The sequence below is a fragment of the Neolamprologus multifasciatus genome, chromosome 19 (assembly GCF_963576455.1).
Source record: "Neolamprologus multifasciatus chromosome 19, fNeoMul1.2, whole genome shotgun sequence".
In the NCBI taxonomy this organism is placed as follows: Eukaryota; Metazoa; Chordata; class Actinopteri; order Cichliformes; family Cichlidae; genus Neolamprologus; species Neolamprologus multifasciatus.
Genome location: NC_140457.1, coordinates 28,637,017 through 28,654,002, shown reverse-complemented (window position 1 = coordinate 28,654,002; position 16,986 = coordinate 28,637,017). Strand labels below are relative to the sequence as shown.

The 16,986-nt window shown below is 41.9% G+C and overlaps 2 protein-coding genes across 3 annotated transcripts in view; one reads left to right on the top strand and one right to left on the bottom strand.

The window, feature by feature from the left end:
* The window catches only part of nrxn3a (neurexin 3a), a 190,859-nt gene extending 186,285 nt beyond the window's left edge, over positions 1 to 4,574 (top strand). For both annotated transcript variants that reach the window (XM_085144003.1, XM_085144002.1), the window contains exon 24: positions 169 to 4,574. In XM_085144003.1, the coding sequence (XP_085000129.1) occupies positions 169 to 473 (305 nt within the window). In that variant the 3' untranslated portion in view covers positions 474 to 4,574. The remainder of the gene's footprint in view (positions 1 to 168) is intronic.
* A 2,366-nt stretch (positions 4,575 to 6,940) lies between these two features.
* Positions 6,941 to 15,097, bottom strand: dio2 (iodothyronine deiodinase 2). The gene is made up of 2 exons (XM_085144007.1): positions 14,576 to 15,097; positions 6,941 to 9,418 (listed from the first exon to the last, which is right to left on the bottom strand). The coding sequence occupies exons 1-2, from the start codon at positions 14,795 to 14,797 to the stop codon at positions 8,858 to 8,860; spliced, it is 783 nt and encodes a 260-aa protein (XP_085000133.1). The 5' UTR covers positions 14,798 to 15,097; the 3' UTR covers positions 6,941 to 8,857.
* Between the last annotated feature and the right edge of the window lie 1,889 nt (positions 15,098 to 16,986).

Here is a 16,986-nt window from a genome sequence, read left to right as displayed (position 1 = left end):
TGCCTCCACCGCAACCCTCCAAACAGCCAGCTGGCAAAACGAATAACCGCGAGCTAAAACCCCGGCCCGACCTAGCGTTGCTTCCATTGCCCACATCCTTTGAGGTAGACAGCACCAAGCTGAGGGGCCCATTAATAACCTCCCCAATGTTCCGTAATATACCCACAGCACTTCCCACAGAGCCAGGCGTCAGGCGAGTTCCAGGGCCCTCGGAAGTGGTCCGCGAATCTAGCAGCACCACCGGGATGGTCATCGGAATAGTGGCGGCCGCTGCCCTGTGCATCCTCATCCTTCTATATGCCATGTATAAGTACAGGAACAGGGATGAAGGCTCCTACCAGGTGGACGAGAGCAGGAACTACATAACCAACTCGGCTGTGCAGAGCAATGGCGCTGTCATGAAGGACAAACAGCAGAGCTTGAAAGGCAGCAACAAGAGACAGAAAAACAAGGATAAGGAGTATTATGTGTGACTGTGAGACTTTCGTGTACACGAGAGAGCGAAGAAAGAGAGCACTAAGAGAACTTATCAGTTTCCTCGTGAGGAGCTATGACAAATGATGGTATAATATGGAACTTGAAAATTCTTATACTGTGCTGAGTAGTTGAACTGATGATATGTACTGTAACATAAAGCACACTTACTATTAAGCAAAAGCTTAATGACAAGGTTAAATAGCAACTTTAGAGACCTTCCTCTTCTATCTGGTCAGAGACATTATCGGTAGAGAAATACTTCACAGCATCATTCTCCTAAGTGACTTTTAGAGCTACGTGATCCTTGGCATTAAACAATTTTTTGTGAAATTGTTAATTACAAAAGGCTCATAAAATTACACCTTTTCAGCATGTAAACAACATAGTGCTTAACAAGAGGGGGTCAGGCACACAATGGTTGTAAAAATAAAGGACTCTTGTATCAAAATATTACCAATTTTTATGGTTTATAAATAAGTGCTGTGTCTTAACTATTTTTGCTCCAGGCTAATGAGAAACCAACAAAAGAACAGCAAGAAAAGAAAATGATTTCTGTGTATAAACTAATGGAGAGGGCATACCTCATGACACAATTATTCTCATTGTCTGGCTGACACAGTGAAGCTTTGTGGAGAGAGCTCGCTCTCGGTAAGAAACACGTGATTGTAAAATGCATGCCATCCCGATTCATATGGTATAGCACAAGTCCAGTATGCAGTGTTCGACTTGGACCACGTTCTCTTTAATGCACAAGCCAAAACGTCATCATTAGATTGGGACTTGCCCTGAGCCCCTGAAAACTGCTGAAAAACCTGCAAAAGAAAAAGGTCTAATATCGACGCATAGCTAGTGGTGGTCTTCTCTCTTTGCAAAATTGTGTGTTGGTTCATTGCGTATCATTCTCTTTTTTATGGAGGTGTCAGGAAGAAGACAAATGCAGTACTACAACACTGTTAACAAATGTGTATACAGAAATAAATCTAATGTTGAAAGTGTGAATTCTATCTGCTATCGCAGTCAACTGTGTCAAAAAAGAAGAAATTTGTTTACATATTTTATTACATGCTATCTGTTGTACTTTGTAGGTAGTAAATTGTACATATACCATGACAGTTGTAATTTTTAGTACCACTATTGTACAGACTAAACACATGGTTTATCAACAGATTTCATGAGAAATTTATTAACTGTTATTAATTTACATGGAGAAAGACTCTAACGAGAATGTGAAGAATCATATTGCTATTCATAAAGAATAAAATGTATTGTTAGCCTAGAAATCTAAAAAGAGATGTTTCTAAAGTTGCATGAATATTTAATTACTGTCCGACAAATACAACGTGCCCTTTCTTCTGTACCATGACTTTCTTGTTCTGGGTGACAGCACTGATTTGTTTAGTTTCATTTTAAGTTTTTTGGAAAGAACAACATCAGATTTATGACAAAGAGACAACAAAAGAACGGGCGTTCAAAGTTCTGTGGGACCATAAATCATTGCTTAATTGTCCTTTTATGTTTCCATTACCTGTCATTGTCATTAAGTCACCAGGTGCAGTCTTTTTCTTAGAAATCACATTTTTGTCACAATTGTTACTTTTCATAACCTTTTTCCATCAGTTTGATAACAAATAAAACTTTTTTTCTTCAGACGTTATACTGTACTCGTTGGGTAAATATGCTTAGTCTTCACTAAAATACTAAACCGTTGTGACATTTACCACAAATCTCATCACAGAATCAGGCATACTATTTCTCAGAGGAAAACAGTTTAAAAACTATAAAAACTTTTAGCTTTTCTCCTCAAATGAAAGCTGAAGGCTCTGCCTCTACTTTTAAATGTCTTACGAACCACAAGTAAACTGTTCTGTGGGGCTAATACAGTGTTATTCCTCTTAGACAAGACCTTGTATGGATGATGTACACTCTCTCTTTCTAGTCCCTGTCAGGACTCTTGCTGCAGCATTTTGGATTAGCTGAAGGCTTTTCAGGGAGTTTTTAGGACTTCCTGATAATAATGAATTACAGTCGTCCAGCCTGGAAGTAATAAATGCATGAACTAGTTTTTCAGCGTCACTCTGAGACAGGATATTTCTAATTTTAGAGATGTTGCACAAATGGAAGAACGCAGTCTTACATATTTGTTTAATATGTGCGTTGAAGGACATGTCCTGGTCAAAAATGACTCCAAGGTTCCTCACAGTGTTACTGGAGGCCAAGGTAATGCCATCCAGAGTAAGAATCTGGTTAGATACCATATTTCTAAGCTTTTCAGCGCCGAGTACAATGACCTCAGTTTGATCTGAATTAAGAAGCAGAAAGTTAGCGGCCATCCAAGTCTTTATGTCTTTAAGACATTCCTGCAGTTTAACTCATTGGTGTGTGTTATCTGGCTTCATGGACAGATAGAGCTGGGTGTCATCTGCATAGCAGTGAAAATGTATGCTATGTCTTCTAATGATGCTGCCTAGGGGAAGCATGTATAATGTAAACAGAATTGGTCCTAGCACTGAACCCTGTGGAACTCCATAATTAACCTCAGTGTGTGAAGAGGACTCTCCATTTACATGCACAAATTGGAGTCTATTAGATAGATATGATACAAACCACTGCAGCGCAGTACCTGTAATACCTACAGCATGTTCTAATCACTCTAATAGGATATTATGGTCAACAGTATCGAACGCTGCACTGAGGTCTAGCAGGACAAGCACAGAGATGAGTCCACCGTCAATAAGCATTTAACATTCTTCTGACGAATAGGAAATTAGAACTGAGACTGAGGTTGTGAAAGTGCAAAATAAGGAGACAACGCCTTTTGAGCATTCTGTGTGAATCATCATCTATGTTGTAAATTTGTTTTGGTTTTTTGTTTTGTTTCATTTCTTTGACACTGAAACTGTCATGACAACAATGCTGAAAGAAGTTACTGGCATTGAAAAACTTTTTTATTCATGTCATTTTTGTCTGTAATTTTCTTTTTTTGACAAGAAATCTATCTTTAATTTTTCTATTAGCTAAAATTAACACCTTCTGGTTACCTCTAAAAACCCCACAGTTTAACAGTTTAACAGTTTAACAGTTTAACAGTTTAGTGATGACACTAAACCTTTAACTGTATGCTTACCAAATCATTTTTGCAGTTCTCCTCTGAAAAAATTATAATTATCAGTACAGGCCCCAGGAGACCGTGAGACAGGTACACAGTAGAATATCCACATGTTGTAGACATATGAGCCTTTGGAAAATTACAACCCAGTAAGTCTCGAGGCGGGCCCGCTAACGGTGATCAGCCCTCGATGTGCTGCCAACAGATACTCAACTGTGGCTTTAGGTCGAATTATATTCAGCTCACAGAAAACTCCATATGTATTATTTCATGGTGTCTTCAGTGTTGCAGGTTAATCACTATGTTGAGGGTGAAACTTCTTGGAGATATCGTTGGAGAATAACATTGGGTATGCGGTGCAGCATGGGGGCAAAACCCGTCACATTTATTAAGTCAACAACTTCTTTGTGAGATTAAGCAGAGTTTTGTGTTCACGCTGTGATCAGTTTGCTGTTACTCGCGTCTCACTGCTCTTTGTGGATTCAAGCAAGGGAATTCAACAAGATGTAACCTCATGTTACATGAGTTGTATGACTGATTTCCGAGAGCATAAAGGTACTACCGGAGGTAACATTTGGATCATCTTGGTCTTTACCTTAAGTATAAATTGATTTCTGTTATCTTTGATGTAACTTAATGTTGACCATGAACGCCACAGCCTGCTCCTGCACCAGTCCCATCACAGTACATCGCTGTGCATTTCACCACAGTAATGCAAACTAACCACTTTAGCTTGCAGTAAATGTCCTGTCCCGTCTTTCTTCATCTCTCACTGTTGCACTTTTTTTTCGAGCAGCATTAAACTTTGGCTAACAGATACTTTTTGTGCCAAACTGGCTGCATTTGTTGAGATGTTTGAAAAGTTACATGTGAAATTACCTGACGCTCTAAAAAATGTTACTCTGCTTATGTTTGCTCTTATTTTGTAGTACTAGCTAAATGCTGAAATACTCCGACTTCAAATTTATTTATATCTGCACCTGAGGGGGAAGAACAAAGGGTGTATTGGAAGTGTAAGCTAGCTGTGGAATGTCATTACTTTCTTATTTACAGAGGATGTATCTCAGTGCTATCACTGGGAGGACTGCTAAGCTGCAGCACATGAAAAATTAATTCAATAGCAGTATGCATTCACCTGCCTATCAGATTTAACTGCTCATTACCTGAATGTGTTGGAAGGCTGTTCCAGATTGTGCCCGTCCACTTTAACCTCTGCTTTTATGGAAATACAACATGCTAACAGTCATATTTTTAAGAAATGCATTCTTCATTATAAGAGAAAGCCAAGGTGTTTCTAAATCATTGCTATACTTGAGGCCTTCATCAGCTTCCGTTACTATAAATGAAGAGTCTGAGGTTGAGGTCCAGGGAGGGAACTTGAGAGGGAGAGGTGCTCACTCTCTACTGCTTATCCAAAGCGTAGTATTTACTGGAGTGAGGTGGATAGCTGCAAGAACAACAAGGACTGGGTCTAGCAGTGAACAGAACTGCCATGGGACAAGGCAGGTAAGTTTCATAGTCAACCAGAGACCAGATGAAAAGCAAGCAGAACATATGAAGGTGAACATCAAACAAGAGGAGCCAACTTACCACCATGCTGGAGGAAACAATCTACGGAGAAGTTGGTACAACAAAAGTTATCTTTCCTCTTTGGCTGAACTAGGACATCATTTTTCAACCAAAAATCGCTTCTGATAAAAACTTGGTGGATTTGATGGATTGTAGGTCGAGATGCTTCTAGCGTGTCAAAGATGGCTTTGTGTTGTGTTCAATAGAATACCAATAGAAATAGCTGGCACAACGACCCAATGAGGAGCAGGTGAGTTAAGTTTGACGGGTGGGTAACTAATAAGGATGTGGGAACGTTTGTAACAACACAGACATGAGGGAGAAAAAGCCAACAAGAGAAGACCAGCGACCATGAAAGCCTGAATCTTTTTGAGTTGTATACAACCACATTCTTTTAGCAGTGTGCCCATAAATGTGTCCAATATATAAACACAATATGTCCTGTATATAATCAGTATACATTCATGACATTATATGTAGGCGTCGTCAGAATATTTGGGTCACTATGGATACAATGAAATGAGAAAAGAAAATAAGGAGCTCGATGCTATTTAATAATACTGAATAAGTGAAGCTGAACAAACAGGATCGTTAATATTTGATTCAACCAGGATGTGCTTTAGTAGATGTGAGTGTACACACAGGAGCTCGTTGTAAGCAGTTAGTCTTGACTGCAGCGTTTGTCACACGCTTAGAGCCTGGTGTGTGACGTCTTTGACATTTATCTAAACATGCTAACAACATCCTTAAAAGGCCCAAACAATGTGTGCTTGTCACGTTTGTATGTTCACCACACAAGCTTTAAGTGAATCAAGAGCAGAAACAACCAAACTCCTAATTCTTGACAGCTGGTTGTGCTCATCTATAGGTGTAAAACATCCTTTATAAGAACTTCTGTCAAATGGTGGCTGGATGGTGAAACGACAAAGATTAAGAAAATGTTCTTATCAAACAAAAATAAAACAACCAGTTCTGTACATGACCCCCCTCGACCTCATGGTGTCAGTGTTGTACCTGACCTCCAACAGCAGAACTGCAGTATGTGGTGGAGCAGCTGTTAACAGCTTTATATGAAAGCATTTCTTATAATTATTACTTTAGGCTGTTGACGACAGCAAATGAAGACGTACTTTTGATGTTGAGACGGACTCATTATCATCAGGAGAGAATATTAGAGGTTGATTTGCACACAGTGTTTTGAAGAACGTGGATCAATGACTTCTCAAGATTGTGCTTTAGTAGATCAGGTGAGTGTCCGCAAGATTTCACCTCATTTTGCAAACCTTCTGCATGTTACCAACATATCACACATCTACTTTTTAGTTTTAGTTAATAAGTTTGCTAAGATTCATCAATAAATTAGGAAATAGAAATCCCCTCTGTCTAACAACGTTCTTGGTGTTTGGACTTTTTAAACGGCTCCTGCAGTTATTTATCTGCATGGCCAGTTTCACAGTACGAGTTCATCATTCATATTTATTTTTGGAGAGTAAAAAAAAGTCCCACTGAAAGTAAATAAAATCCTTTCTGGATTTCTGGAAAAGGAGAATTTCGATCCATCCCTGCGACAGACTGGCGACCCGTCCAGGGTGTACCCTGCCAGGGGACATGCTCCCCACCCCCGACCCCAACAAGGATAAGAGGAACGTGATGGATGCATCTTCGATCCCTGGATGTAAACTACTCTATTTTTTGAAGTTTTGCAGTAAACACATTATACTGTTTATTTGAAATGCTGAAGCAAAGGACTCTTTTGTGCACGGGGTGCAGAGACAACATATAAAAGAATTCCACACAAACACATTCATGTTTATTTTCCACTTATTTTTCCTTCGACATATAAAAATATACATTACGCTTCAAATAATGGCAAAGTACAGTGAAGAGAATGGACAATAGAGCTATTGATATCAGTCATTGAGACGTTAGCAGAGTGACAATGAAATCAGATGCTTTGGATCTGCGTCACGTTGACCAGGCGCTGTTCTCCATCCAACCAGAGACTGAGCTGTGGACTCTTTCGTCAAAGGTTTTCATTTGCACACCTTTGTCACTGTGACCAGGACGAAGCATCTGTTCGAAGGAGCTTTCATTTGAAAAGAATCACCCGAACAGTTACTGAACTTCCACTGTTCATATTTTGATTTAAATCTGAAATTAATCTACATTTAGCTGTTAAATATGCATTTAAAAATGAAATCTTCATGAAATGAATTCTTCACAAGACATGAGAGAGAGAGCTGTATGCAGGAGGCTGAGATCTGACTCAAAACATGTTTATCAATGAATATTTGAAAAGATATTAATTAAAAAACAAAAACAAAACAGAGCTCTTCTGTTAGTTAGGGGGCGTACTTTCGACCGAAGGTGCAGATCACTTGATAGTTCATGAACAAAGCTTAGTTGACTGATTTGTTTATAGGCACACACAGCCTGTTGTCAGAGTAACAGCTAGATAACAGTCGTTTTATCCACATTTGTAATGTGCTGGTGCATTTCCATTAATACTGCCAGTTATTTATTTTAACTTCAAATGAAATGCTCAACCAAAAGTTGACCCTTTTAAGCCTTTTCTCAGAGTGTGCAAAGAAGGTGACATCGATGAAACAGCAGGTCTATTAACATGCACAGAGTCACCAATGACAAGTATGGGCTAGGGTTAGGTTCATCGTTATTGCATATCTAAACGGATATCTTATAACAAAGAGCCAAAAGCAAAGACTTGGTTTGAAAGGTAAGGACTTCCAGTTAAATGTGAAATTGTGAATGTTCAGATGCAACCTAACCTTAACCCAAAGCAGTTTACTCGTGGCATAAGAGTTTAACCAAACTATCACTTTACAAGACGAACCATCAAACATTCGGAAAGATACACGCTTCACTTACTGACAATAAATTTTGCACTTGGTAATACCCATCATCCCCCTGAGCGTCTGCCTAGAATTTTCCATGCAGCCCTTCCTGGAACTTCCTGGAAAAAGATCTGGTCATAAAGTCAACAAAAGTGCTTCTTCCTTTGCAAACCATGCAAATCATCTATAAAGGCTCACTTCAGTCTGTGTCTACATGCAAAGTACATGTGCAGTGATCAGATGCTTTCAACAATAATCTGTGTATGTACTTCTTCACTGTGCCTACACGTCATATTTTGGATTGTGTTCAGTGCTCATTATCAAATTACTAGATTTAATGTGGCTGTTAGCTCAAGGTTTTGAAAGCAGTTGACTCGCAGTCTTCTAGAGATTCAGTCTCAATAACACATTCATCAGGTGAGATGTAAAAACATTTTTACCAAACTAAGAAATACTAGAACTCAGCATCTTTCCTCTGTGTGTGCAGCTGGACTAACATCCTCCCAGCTACTGCTGCTGTTGTTTCACTGCTCTGTCAGCTGTCTGGAGACGGGTCGCATGTCTGATCTGCTGACAGCGAGTAATTCGGACAAACTCTGAAATAAATACGCACGTTTATGCACAATATTTGTATGGAAAAGACTTGACTTTAGTTCAGGAGGTAAGGCGTGAGGTGAGGAGGGTGAGGTTGACTTGATTAAGATGCTGGTTGAGTTGTCTGTTGCCCTTTTTCCCCCTTTTTTGGTAAAAGGGACCCTTCGCTACAGCTTTTGGTAAAGAATACCATCACAACACATTCTTACAAAACCAAATAATCTGTTTTCAACATTTTAAAAAGGCACTTTTAATCCTCCTACCGTCTACCATAACTCTGTTCCAGCCACTGCCGCACATCCTTCAAATTGTAAAAAAATGGCCCTTTGCCCCCCAGGTAGGCAATCTTTTTTTGTTGCACTATACACACCCGTTCGTTGGACACACCGTAAGCCACATTCGCATTGTTGTCCATGCAGTCAGCAACCAGTTGACACTGCGGCGGCAAAGAAAAGTGCTCAGTGAGTTGACGTGCCGCTCCCATCCTTTCCTCCAGGTTCTGGTGTTTCCGGAAACTGAAGGAGCACGGACCCATGGGAGGGGCCACCCAGCCATCGGACGGATGAGCCTCATCAATGTACACTAACAGGAAATCAGCCACGTCGCTGAAGTCTTCCACTAACTGCCGGAAAGCCGGCAGGTGGCTGATGAAGGGGGGTCAGGTGGCTGAGCCAAAGTTGACCACCAGGGGGCGATCTGATGACTCAAAATCCAGAAGTCTGCACTCACCCCCATTTTGGATTCTGATGGTGCTGCTCCACCGAGGGCCATCAGGCACCTTCACCACTTTGGAATTGGGTGCCTCACAGCCAAGTTTCACCTAAAGAGGTAAAATAGAGATGAACACTTGATGTAGACGGTGTGCACATGAAGAAGAAGAAGAACTGGGATTTGCATTTGTGCTTTTTTCAGCATATTGGGCCTGGTATAGTTCAACTGTTGCTATTGCAAAGCATCTGGCATTGTGCTTTCAGTATGGGGTTATAATTATGTCTACAACACACACACAGCGCCAACAACAATCACCTGAACGTGCTTCATAGAGGAGAGCACAGGTCTACAGCAGTGAGGGTTCAGGGTGATCCACTATCTATAAGCTTTAAGCTTTTAAGCCTAATCTTAAAAGTGGACAGGATGTCACTCACTATGTCTTAATACACTACTCTGTATTTAATCATTAGCGTGTCTTTGTCCTGTCCTCCTCACCTGACCGGTGATGGAGGACAGATGGCTTCCTGAGCCTGGTTCTGCTGGTCTCTTCCTGTTAAAAGGGAGTTTTTCCTTCCCATTGTCGCCCAGTGCTTGATCATAGGCAGTCGCCTTATTGTTGCCGTTTTCTCTGTGTTATTGTTGGTTCTTTACCTTACAATATAAAGCGCCTCGAGGCTCTATTGTTGTGATGTGGTGCTGTATAAGCAAAGTTGAATTGAACTGAGTGTCTGTCCCGCAGGTTGAGCTGAATCATGAATCATGGCTCATTCAGGATAAAAGCAATATGGGCCAAAACGTGCACACATCTGAGCATCAAACGCTGAACGGCATTACTAAGGAAGAGATTTTGGTGAGAGGAATAACACACAATTATCATTTCTCAAGATAAAAGAAAACGATTAGGCGTTTCTGCATTGGTATTGAAAATAGGAGGCTGTGATGTAAAACAAGTCAAAGAGTCAACTTTGCACCCACTGGCCTGTAAAGAAAGAAGATTACAGAAGTAATTTTGAGTAAATACAACTAAATAAGCTAATATAGAAAAATAAAGAAAAATGTGGAGTGCCCACTCCGGGTCGGGGATGAGTTCCTCGCCCAAGTGGAGGAGTTTAAGTATCTCGGGGTCTTGTTCGCGAGTGATGGGAGAAGGGAGCCGGAGATCGACAGACGGATTGGTGCTGCGGCTGCAGTGATGTGGATGCTGCACCTCTGCTGTGGTGAAGAGGGAGCTGAGTGTAAAAGCGAAGCTCTCAATTTACCGGTCGATCTACGTCCCTACCCTCACCTATGGCCACGAGCTGTGGGTAGTGACCGAAAGGACGAGATCGCGGATACAAGCGGCGGAAATGAGCTTCCTCTGAAGGGTGGCTGGCCTCTCCCTTAGAGATAGGGTGAGAAGTTCGGCCATGCGGGAGGGGCTCAGAGTAGAGCCGCTGCTGCTCCACATCGAAAGGAGCCAGCTGAGGTGGTTCGGGCATCTGACAAGGATGCCCCCTGGGCGCCTCCTGGGTGAGGTGTTCCAGGCATGTCCCACCAGGAGGAGGCCCCGGGGCAGACCCAGGACACGCTGGAGAGATTATATCTCTCGGCTGGCCTGGGAACGCCTTGGTGTTCCCCCGGATAAGCTGGAGGAGGTGGCTGGGGAGAGGGAGGTCTGGGCTTCTCTGATTGGGCTGCTGCCCCCGCGACCCGGCCTCGGATAAGCAGAAGAAGATGGATGGATAAAGAAAAAGGAATAAATAAACACTTTAAAACTGCTGAGTAAGTGAACAAAGAAAATTAAAATAGGAATTTGGTGATTCCAATTCCATTATTGATATTGCTTATTGATTCTCATTGGCTTTGAGCAGCATATCAACATTTGTGCAGATTAATCGCCTGCTGTGAGCTCATTTCCCCACTTTGTTGTGACCAGTGTTGGGTCGTAACTCAAAAAAAGTAATCTATTACACAGAACACTTTTCTCAAAATGAATCCAGTATGTCCAGTGTTGAGTAAGTTACTTTAAATTAGTAACTTAGTTACATTACTATCAAAAGTAACTCAATTACTTCAAGTTACTCGTTACCTTCAAAGTAACTAGTTACTAGGAAAAGTAACTTTGGTTTTACTCTGAATTCTCTTGTTAATGTGTTGCTTCCATAACTTTGCCAGTCTTCTAGCTTGCTTACTTGCCACAAGTGCTCTGTGCCACCTACCAATAGAAAGGAAAAGATAATGTGCATATTTCCACGAGAGAAATCCCACGCCTGGACCGTCGTCGACTGCCGCCATGATTCTAGCCTACGTCACAGCGTCATGTGCGCTTTTTACATCCAACACAAAAACTGCAGTCGTGGTGCTTTGATTGTACTCAGAACTCTGAAATTCTGCCTTCTGAATAGGAAGATGTAGGTAACACCAGACTGCAGATGAGCTGCATACAGAGCTGGACTGGGACAAAAAATTGTCCCGGGCATTTTGACTAGAGACTGGCCCACCATTATAGGAAAAATCATAAAGCCTTTGAATGAAAACAAACGCTGTTGTGACAGTGATGTTCACTGTTTTGATGGTATATATGTATCAATCTATCAATCGCTTGTTGTAAGACTCAGATAATTATTTAGTAACAGCGAGACATTTTAAATGAGAATAAGAAAGAAAAGTATTTCTTTGTGCCCCCCTCTCCCTGTTAATGCCCTACCTGCCCCCTGGCAACGCTTTGCTAGACCCGCCCCTGCACAGTTACCAGCTGTCAGCTGCTTAGAAAAGGATCCTGGTGTTATTTGTCTCTCAGAAACAGTTCATCACTTCAACTCATTCATGTCACCTAAAAGGTAAACCTGTTTCTGCATCACCTGTTCAGCTCTGATGATTCAGTAAGGACATCTCCTGGTTTCATGTTTCCCTCTCACCACATATCCAAACCATCATGACCAGCAGCTTCACAGCTGTGGCTCCAGCAAACATCAGCTGATACTAGAAATTAATATTAAATCAATTCTAACAACAGCTGATCAAACTTAAACGTGCTGCTGTTGTTTAACGCGACATTGGCTGGTTTCTTCTTTCTGGTGCAAAGCGGGAGATAAACAAGCAAAAGAGATGGGACTTGCGGCAGAAACACCGATCAGCTGATCATTGATCAGTTTCATGATTGAAGTAGAAACAGGAGAGAGAAGAAGAGGCAGCTGCAGCGTCATGACAGAATAAATCCAGCTTTGTGTCTTTTTCATTGTAGCTGAAGTCCGGGACAAACTGTTCCTTTTCACCTCAATATTTACGTGTAATATTTATTTATATACGCGTGCAGCCCTACTAAGCAGTTTGTTATACTGTCATCAAGCTAAAATACACATGTGGACTTCTTTAGGTTGCTTGAAGACGTTTCACCTTCTTCGTTCTGAAGAAGCTTCTCTGAAGAGCTCCTTAGACCACGTGCATGCCGACCCCGATCACGGCGTGCTGCTCACCACATTCTCTCCAAGTTTGGCCTGTTAGTTTTTACGTAATAATATTGAAAGAAACATGTAGGCAGACAGATAAACTGTGATGTTTACATACTGGGTTCTTGCCTTGGCACAGGAAAAATACTTTTTTGTCTTTACTGCAGGAACGAACCATATCTGCCAAGAACTGCTTGGAGGTCAAACAGGCTTTGAGGTCTTCTAGGCCTTTGGCAGTTACAAGATGGAAAATGTGGGTACGGAGACCCAAAGTTAATCTCTTGTGACATATTTCCCAGAATGAATCCTGCCAATAGGAACTCCTCAATCATGACGTTCAGGCTGGAGCTGTCGTCTGTGCAGCATTCACACGTACGTTTTATTAATTCCTTATTCTTGAGATTTAAAGGAGATTCCTGAACATTTTACAGTTCACAGAAACGCTGACAGATGCCAGTCAGGCGTAGACTGCAGAATCGTAAACAAAGGCCTGAAAGGAAAAATAAAACTCCTCACAGCCGTGGTACCTGGATGCGCCACGGCTGTGCGGAGGCTTAACAGAACATGTTAATCCCCAGAGATTTGTCAGTGGGTTCTTTTTTAACTAACAGCACAGTGGACGCAGAGAGGAACCTGGGTCCTCGCTGAGCCTCTGTCAGACTTTACATTACAGGAGCACAACAAGTTGTACACTTTGAGAAGTGTACAGTTAATTTCAGATACAACGTTTTTGTGATGTGTGCTAACATGAGAAGGGCCCTACATGCCCACAGGCCCAGGCTGCTGTGCTAAAAGAGCCAAGGGACACACACTATAGTCTGGCTATCACACACACACACTTGTGTATAGACATATACGAAGAGTTAATAGAGTAACTAATGATTTTCCAGCAGAACTTTTTTGCTGTTGTTATAGTGTGAGCTTATTAATAACTGTGATATAAATTAATATATTACCTCTATTGACAATTAGAAAAAACAAAAGGTTACATTAGGGTTTAATTCCATGGTTGCAGAGAACTTCTTATATAATCAAAGACTCCCACTCTGCGGTTTCTCGTTCCACAGGAGGCACTGGTGAGACACTGGGCACTATGGAGCCCCCCCCCACACACACACACACCAAAACAACAACAAAACAACAACAAAAAAAACCCAAAAAAAACAAAAACACAATTTGTGGGTAAAATATTTGTCTTCTGGTAATTTTGTCTGATCAGAGCAGCTGAACAACAGATGTTGTTTCATTTTACAGGTTGTGATGTATCCACATGTCTCTGTGTTCGTATTATAAAGGCCACAGTGTCACCAGGACGTAACAAAATTAGCTTTTTGAAACATTAGCAGCGAATTTGTAGCAGCAGCCTCCTGATAGCAGAAAGTTGCACAGCTGTGAGGACGGGGGCCATCTGCTGCAGCTCCACATGAACTGCAACCAGCTTCTATCCACTGTCATAACGTGATAACCGGTATTTGCTCTGATAATACTCGTATTACAGTGTTATAGTGATACAACATTAACTATTTGGTCACGCGATTCTGTAACGCTTCTCATCTTGGCCCTTTGTGTAAACTGTATTGTTCCGCGCGCGCGCACGCACACGCACAGCTCCAAACGCGAAAAACAAGTTCAGCTCAATCTGCGCGAAGACAATGAAAAAGCTCGACCAAGTTTTCCGAGGGCGTGCCGCGAACGTTCGTGCACACGGCCGTGTAGGCAGGTGAGCGAGCCGCTAAGAAACACGTCATGTCTTTTACACCACTTTGGAGTTCGCTTGAATGACGTCACTGCATCGAGGCACTCGAAGCACTTACACCCTACCCAAATAAAAAGTTTACCTGCTTGTAGGCGTCCAGGAGGAAGCTGTTCCAGATGGAGCGCAGCCCCGCCGAGGTCAGCATGCGGCGCCACTCTCCGCAGCCGGCGGACCGAGAGCTGAGCAGCGAAACGACGCGCTTCAGCAGAACCACCGAGTCGTACAGGGCAAGGAAGAGGCAGTTGGAAAAGAAACCGGGTAGTATCTGGAGTGTCACGAGCAGATCCTCGCCCGCCGTTCCCATCTTCTGTTTGTGCGTTTACACGACCAGTTCCTCCACCGCAGCTCTTATCTGCTCAGCTCATAGTTTGGGCTCTGTTTCGTGCACTGCGCCAGAGTCGGTGCGCAGAACGAGAAAAGTGTTTGGAATGCGTCTCGCAAAGCGTCTCTGTTCATCAGCTCGACGATCCCTTGGCGCGCTGTCGCTCTTTTTGAAAGAAGGAACATTGTAGTTAATATTAAGCCTCGCGGCTTATCTCTGCGGCAAGATTCTGACGTCAGAAATAGTGCAATCGCTGTCTCCTCCTTCTCCTTCCTCTCCCCCGCAGCTCCGTGCGTAGCGGCTGCACTAAGCTCCAGATCGACGCTTTCACTGTTTTTACCATGTTAAACTGACTCAATATAAAATGTTATACTTCCCACACTCTTCCAGAGTATTCCAGTGATCCGGTTGTGACTATACTTTAAAAAAGTGGGAACTTTTTTTACTCAATATGTGGGTTCTCTGCATTCACTCATTACTCATTATTAATCTCTCTTCTTAATCTGCTGCTCTCTTTTTGTCTGGTCTGGTTCTGCCAGAGATTTCTTCCTGTCCAAAGGGAGTTTTCCTTCCCACTGTTGCCAAGCGCTTGCTGACTGTCTGTATTATTGTGGGGTCTTTACCTTACAGTAGAAAGTGCCCTGTTGATATGATTTGGTGCTATATAAATACAATTTAAATACTGTTCTAATGTCCGTGTACCCACTCACAATCACACTGTTGCATTTCATAAGCTGGTTTCTGAAAACTTAAAGACATTTTTGCATTAGCGATGTTGCGGCAGCCTCTAACCATGCAAAAGTTTGATGTGTGCCAGAAGTGCAACGGTCAGGATCACACTGTCATTGTTCATAAACTGTTTAAAAAAGAAAGAAAGAAACGCATCTAAATATTTTCTTTTGTTCTGTCTATGCTCCACATAGCTACAGTCAAGATGACTCCCACATCTAAGCTCTGTAACATAGCAACAGCCATATAACGGTTAAATCTGCTGTAATGGTGCCATACCAGTAAAACCGCTGCAGTCACACAACAGATTTTTCAAAATATGATTAAAAGTGTGTTTTTGCTTCTTCCTCTAACTTTTATCCAAGACATGCATTGTTGGCTGCACAATCTCATCTCCTTGTTGCTGCTTCCAAGCTCACCACATTCCCAAAGGGGCTTTTCTCCAGTTTTATGCATGACTGTTTCATGAGCAACTCACCATTGTTCATTTCAAACCGCAAAGTAACCTCTGTGTCTGTTTCTTTATAAATGTGGGCTGGTATTGCAACTGTGACTCCACAATCCTGAGCTCTTATGGAAAAAACATCCTCCCTCTTGTTTGAGACATTGTTTCAGTTTATTATGGTTTGTGAGCATTTCAGTCAGGCTGAGTCATTGCCTTTGACGGGGCATTGCAACACCTTAATGCTTTTGAATAACTCGCATGTCTGCTTTCAATCCTACTGTTTGATCCAGTTTCAACCAAGTTTTATTAAACTTCCCCTGTGAAGAAATTAGTTTGCAAAATCACAGTCAGGTTTATGAAACGTGTGTACGGCCTATCTTGTTCACCACCACATGCAAGTTAGTAGTAATGTTAGTAAATCGGAGTTATTCTGAGGCAACAGTCTTGTGCAAACAGTTTCCATATTATGTGCATACTGCCCGACCCCAATTTCTCTGTATAAGGAGATATATTTACCTCCCGGTGGAGACAGAAAAAGACAGAAGCCTGCACCTCGACAGCAAAAAACAATGTTAAAGTCTGACTGAGGAGGAAGCCAGAAGAGGCACAGCTTTCCAAAAATGACAGTCTAAATAAATAAATAAAAAGAGATGTGGACGTGAATATCATTTCAACAGTCAGTTTGGAATCAAAGTTGATCAACTGAAAAATACTAACAGACTACAAGAAAAAGAAGAATACAGGTGGAGGACACATGTGATCCGTCAACCCTGGATGAGAAACTCACTACAAAAAACATCCAGACTCTCCAGCATCCACAGAGTGCCAAGACGTTACACTGTGAGTGATAACACAAGTATTTTTAAACAACGATAACGTTTCAGATGCACCTATTGTCACGAGCTTTGGTTGGTGATGGAAAGAAGGAGATCGCAGATACAAACAGCGCATTTGAGCTTCCTCTGTAGGGTGGCTGTGTTCTCCCTTAGCGCTACCA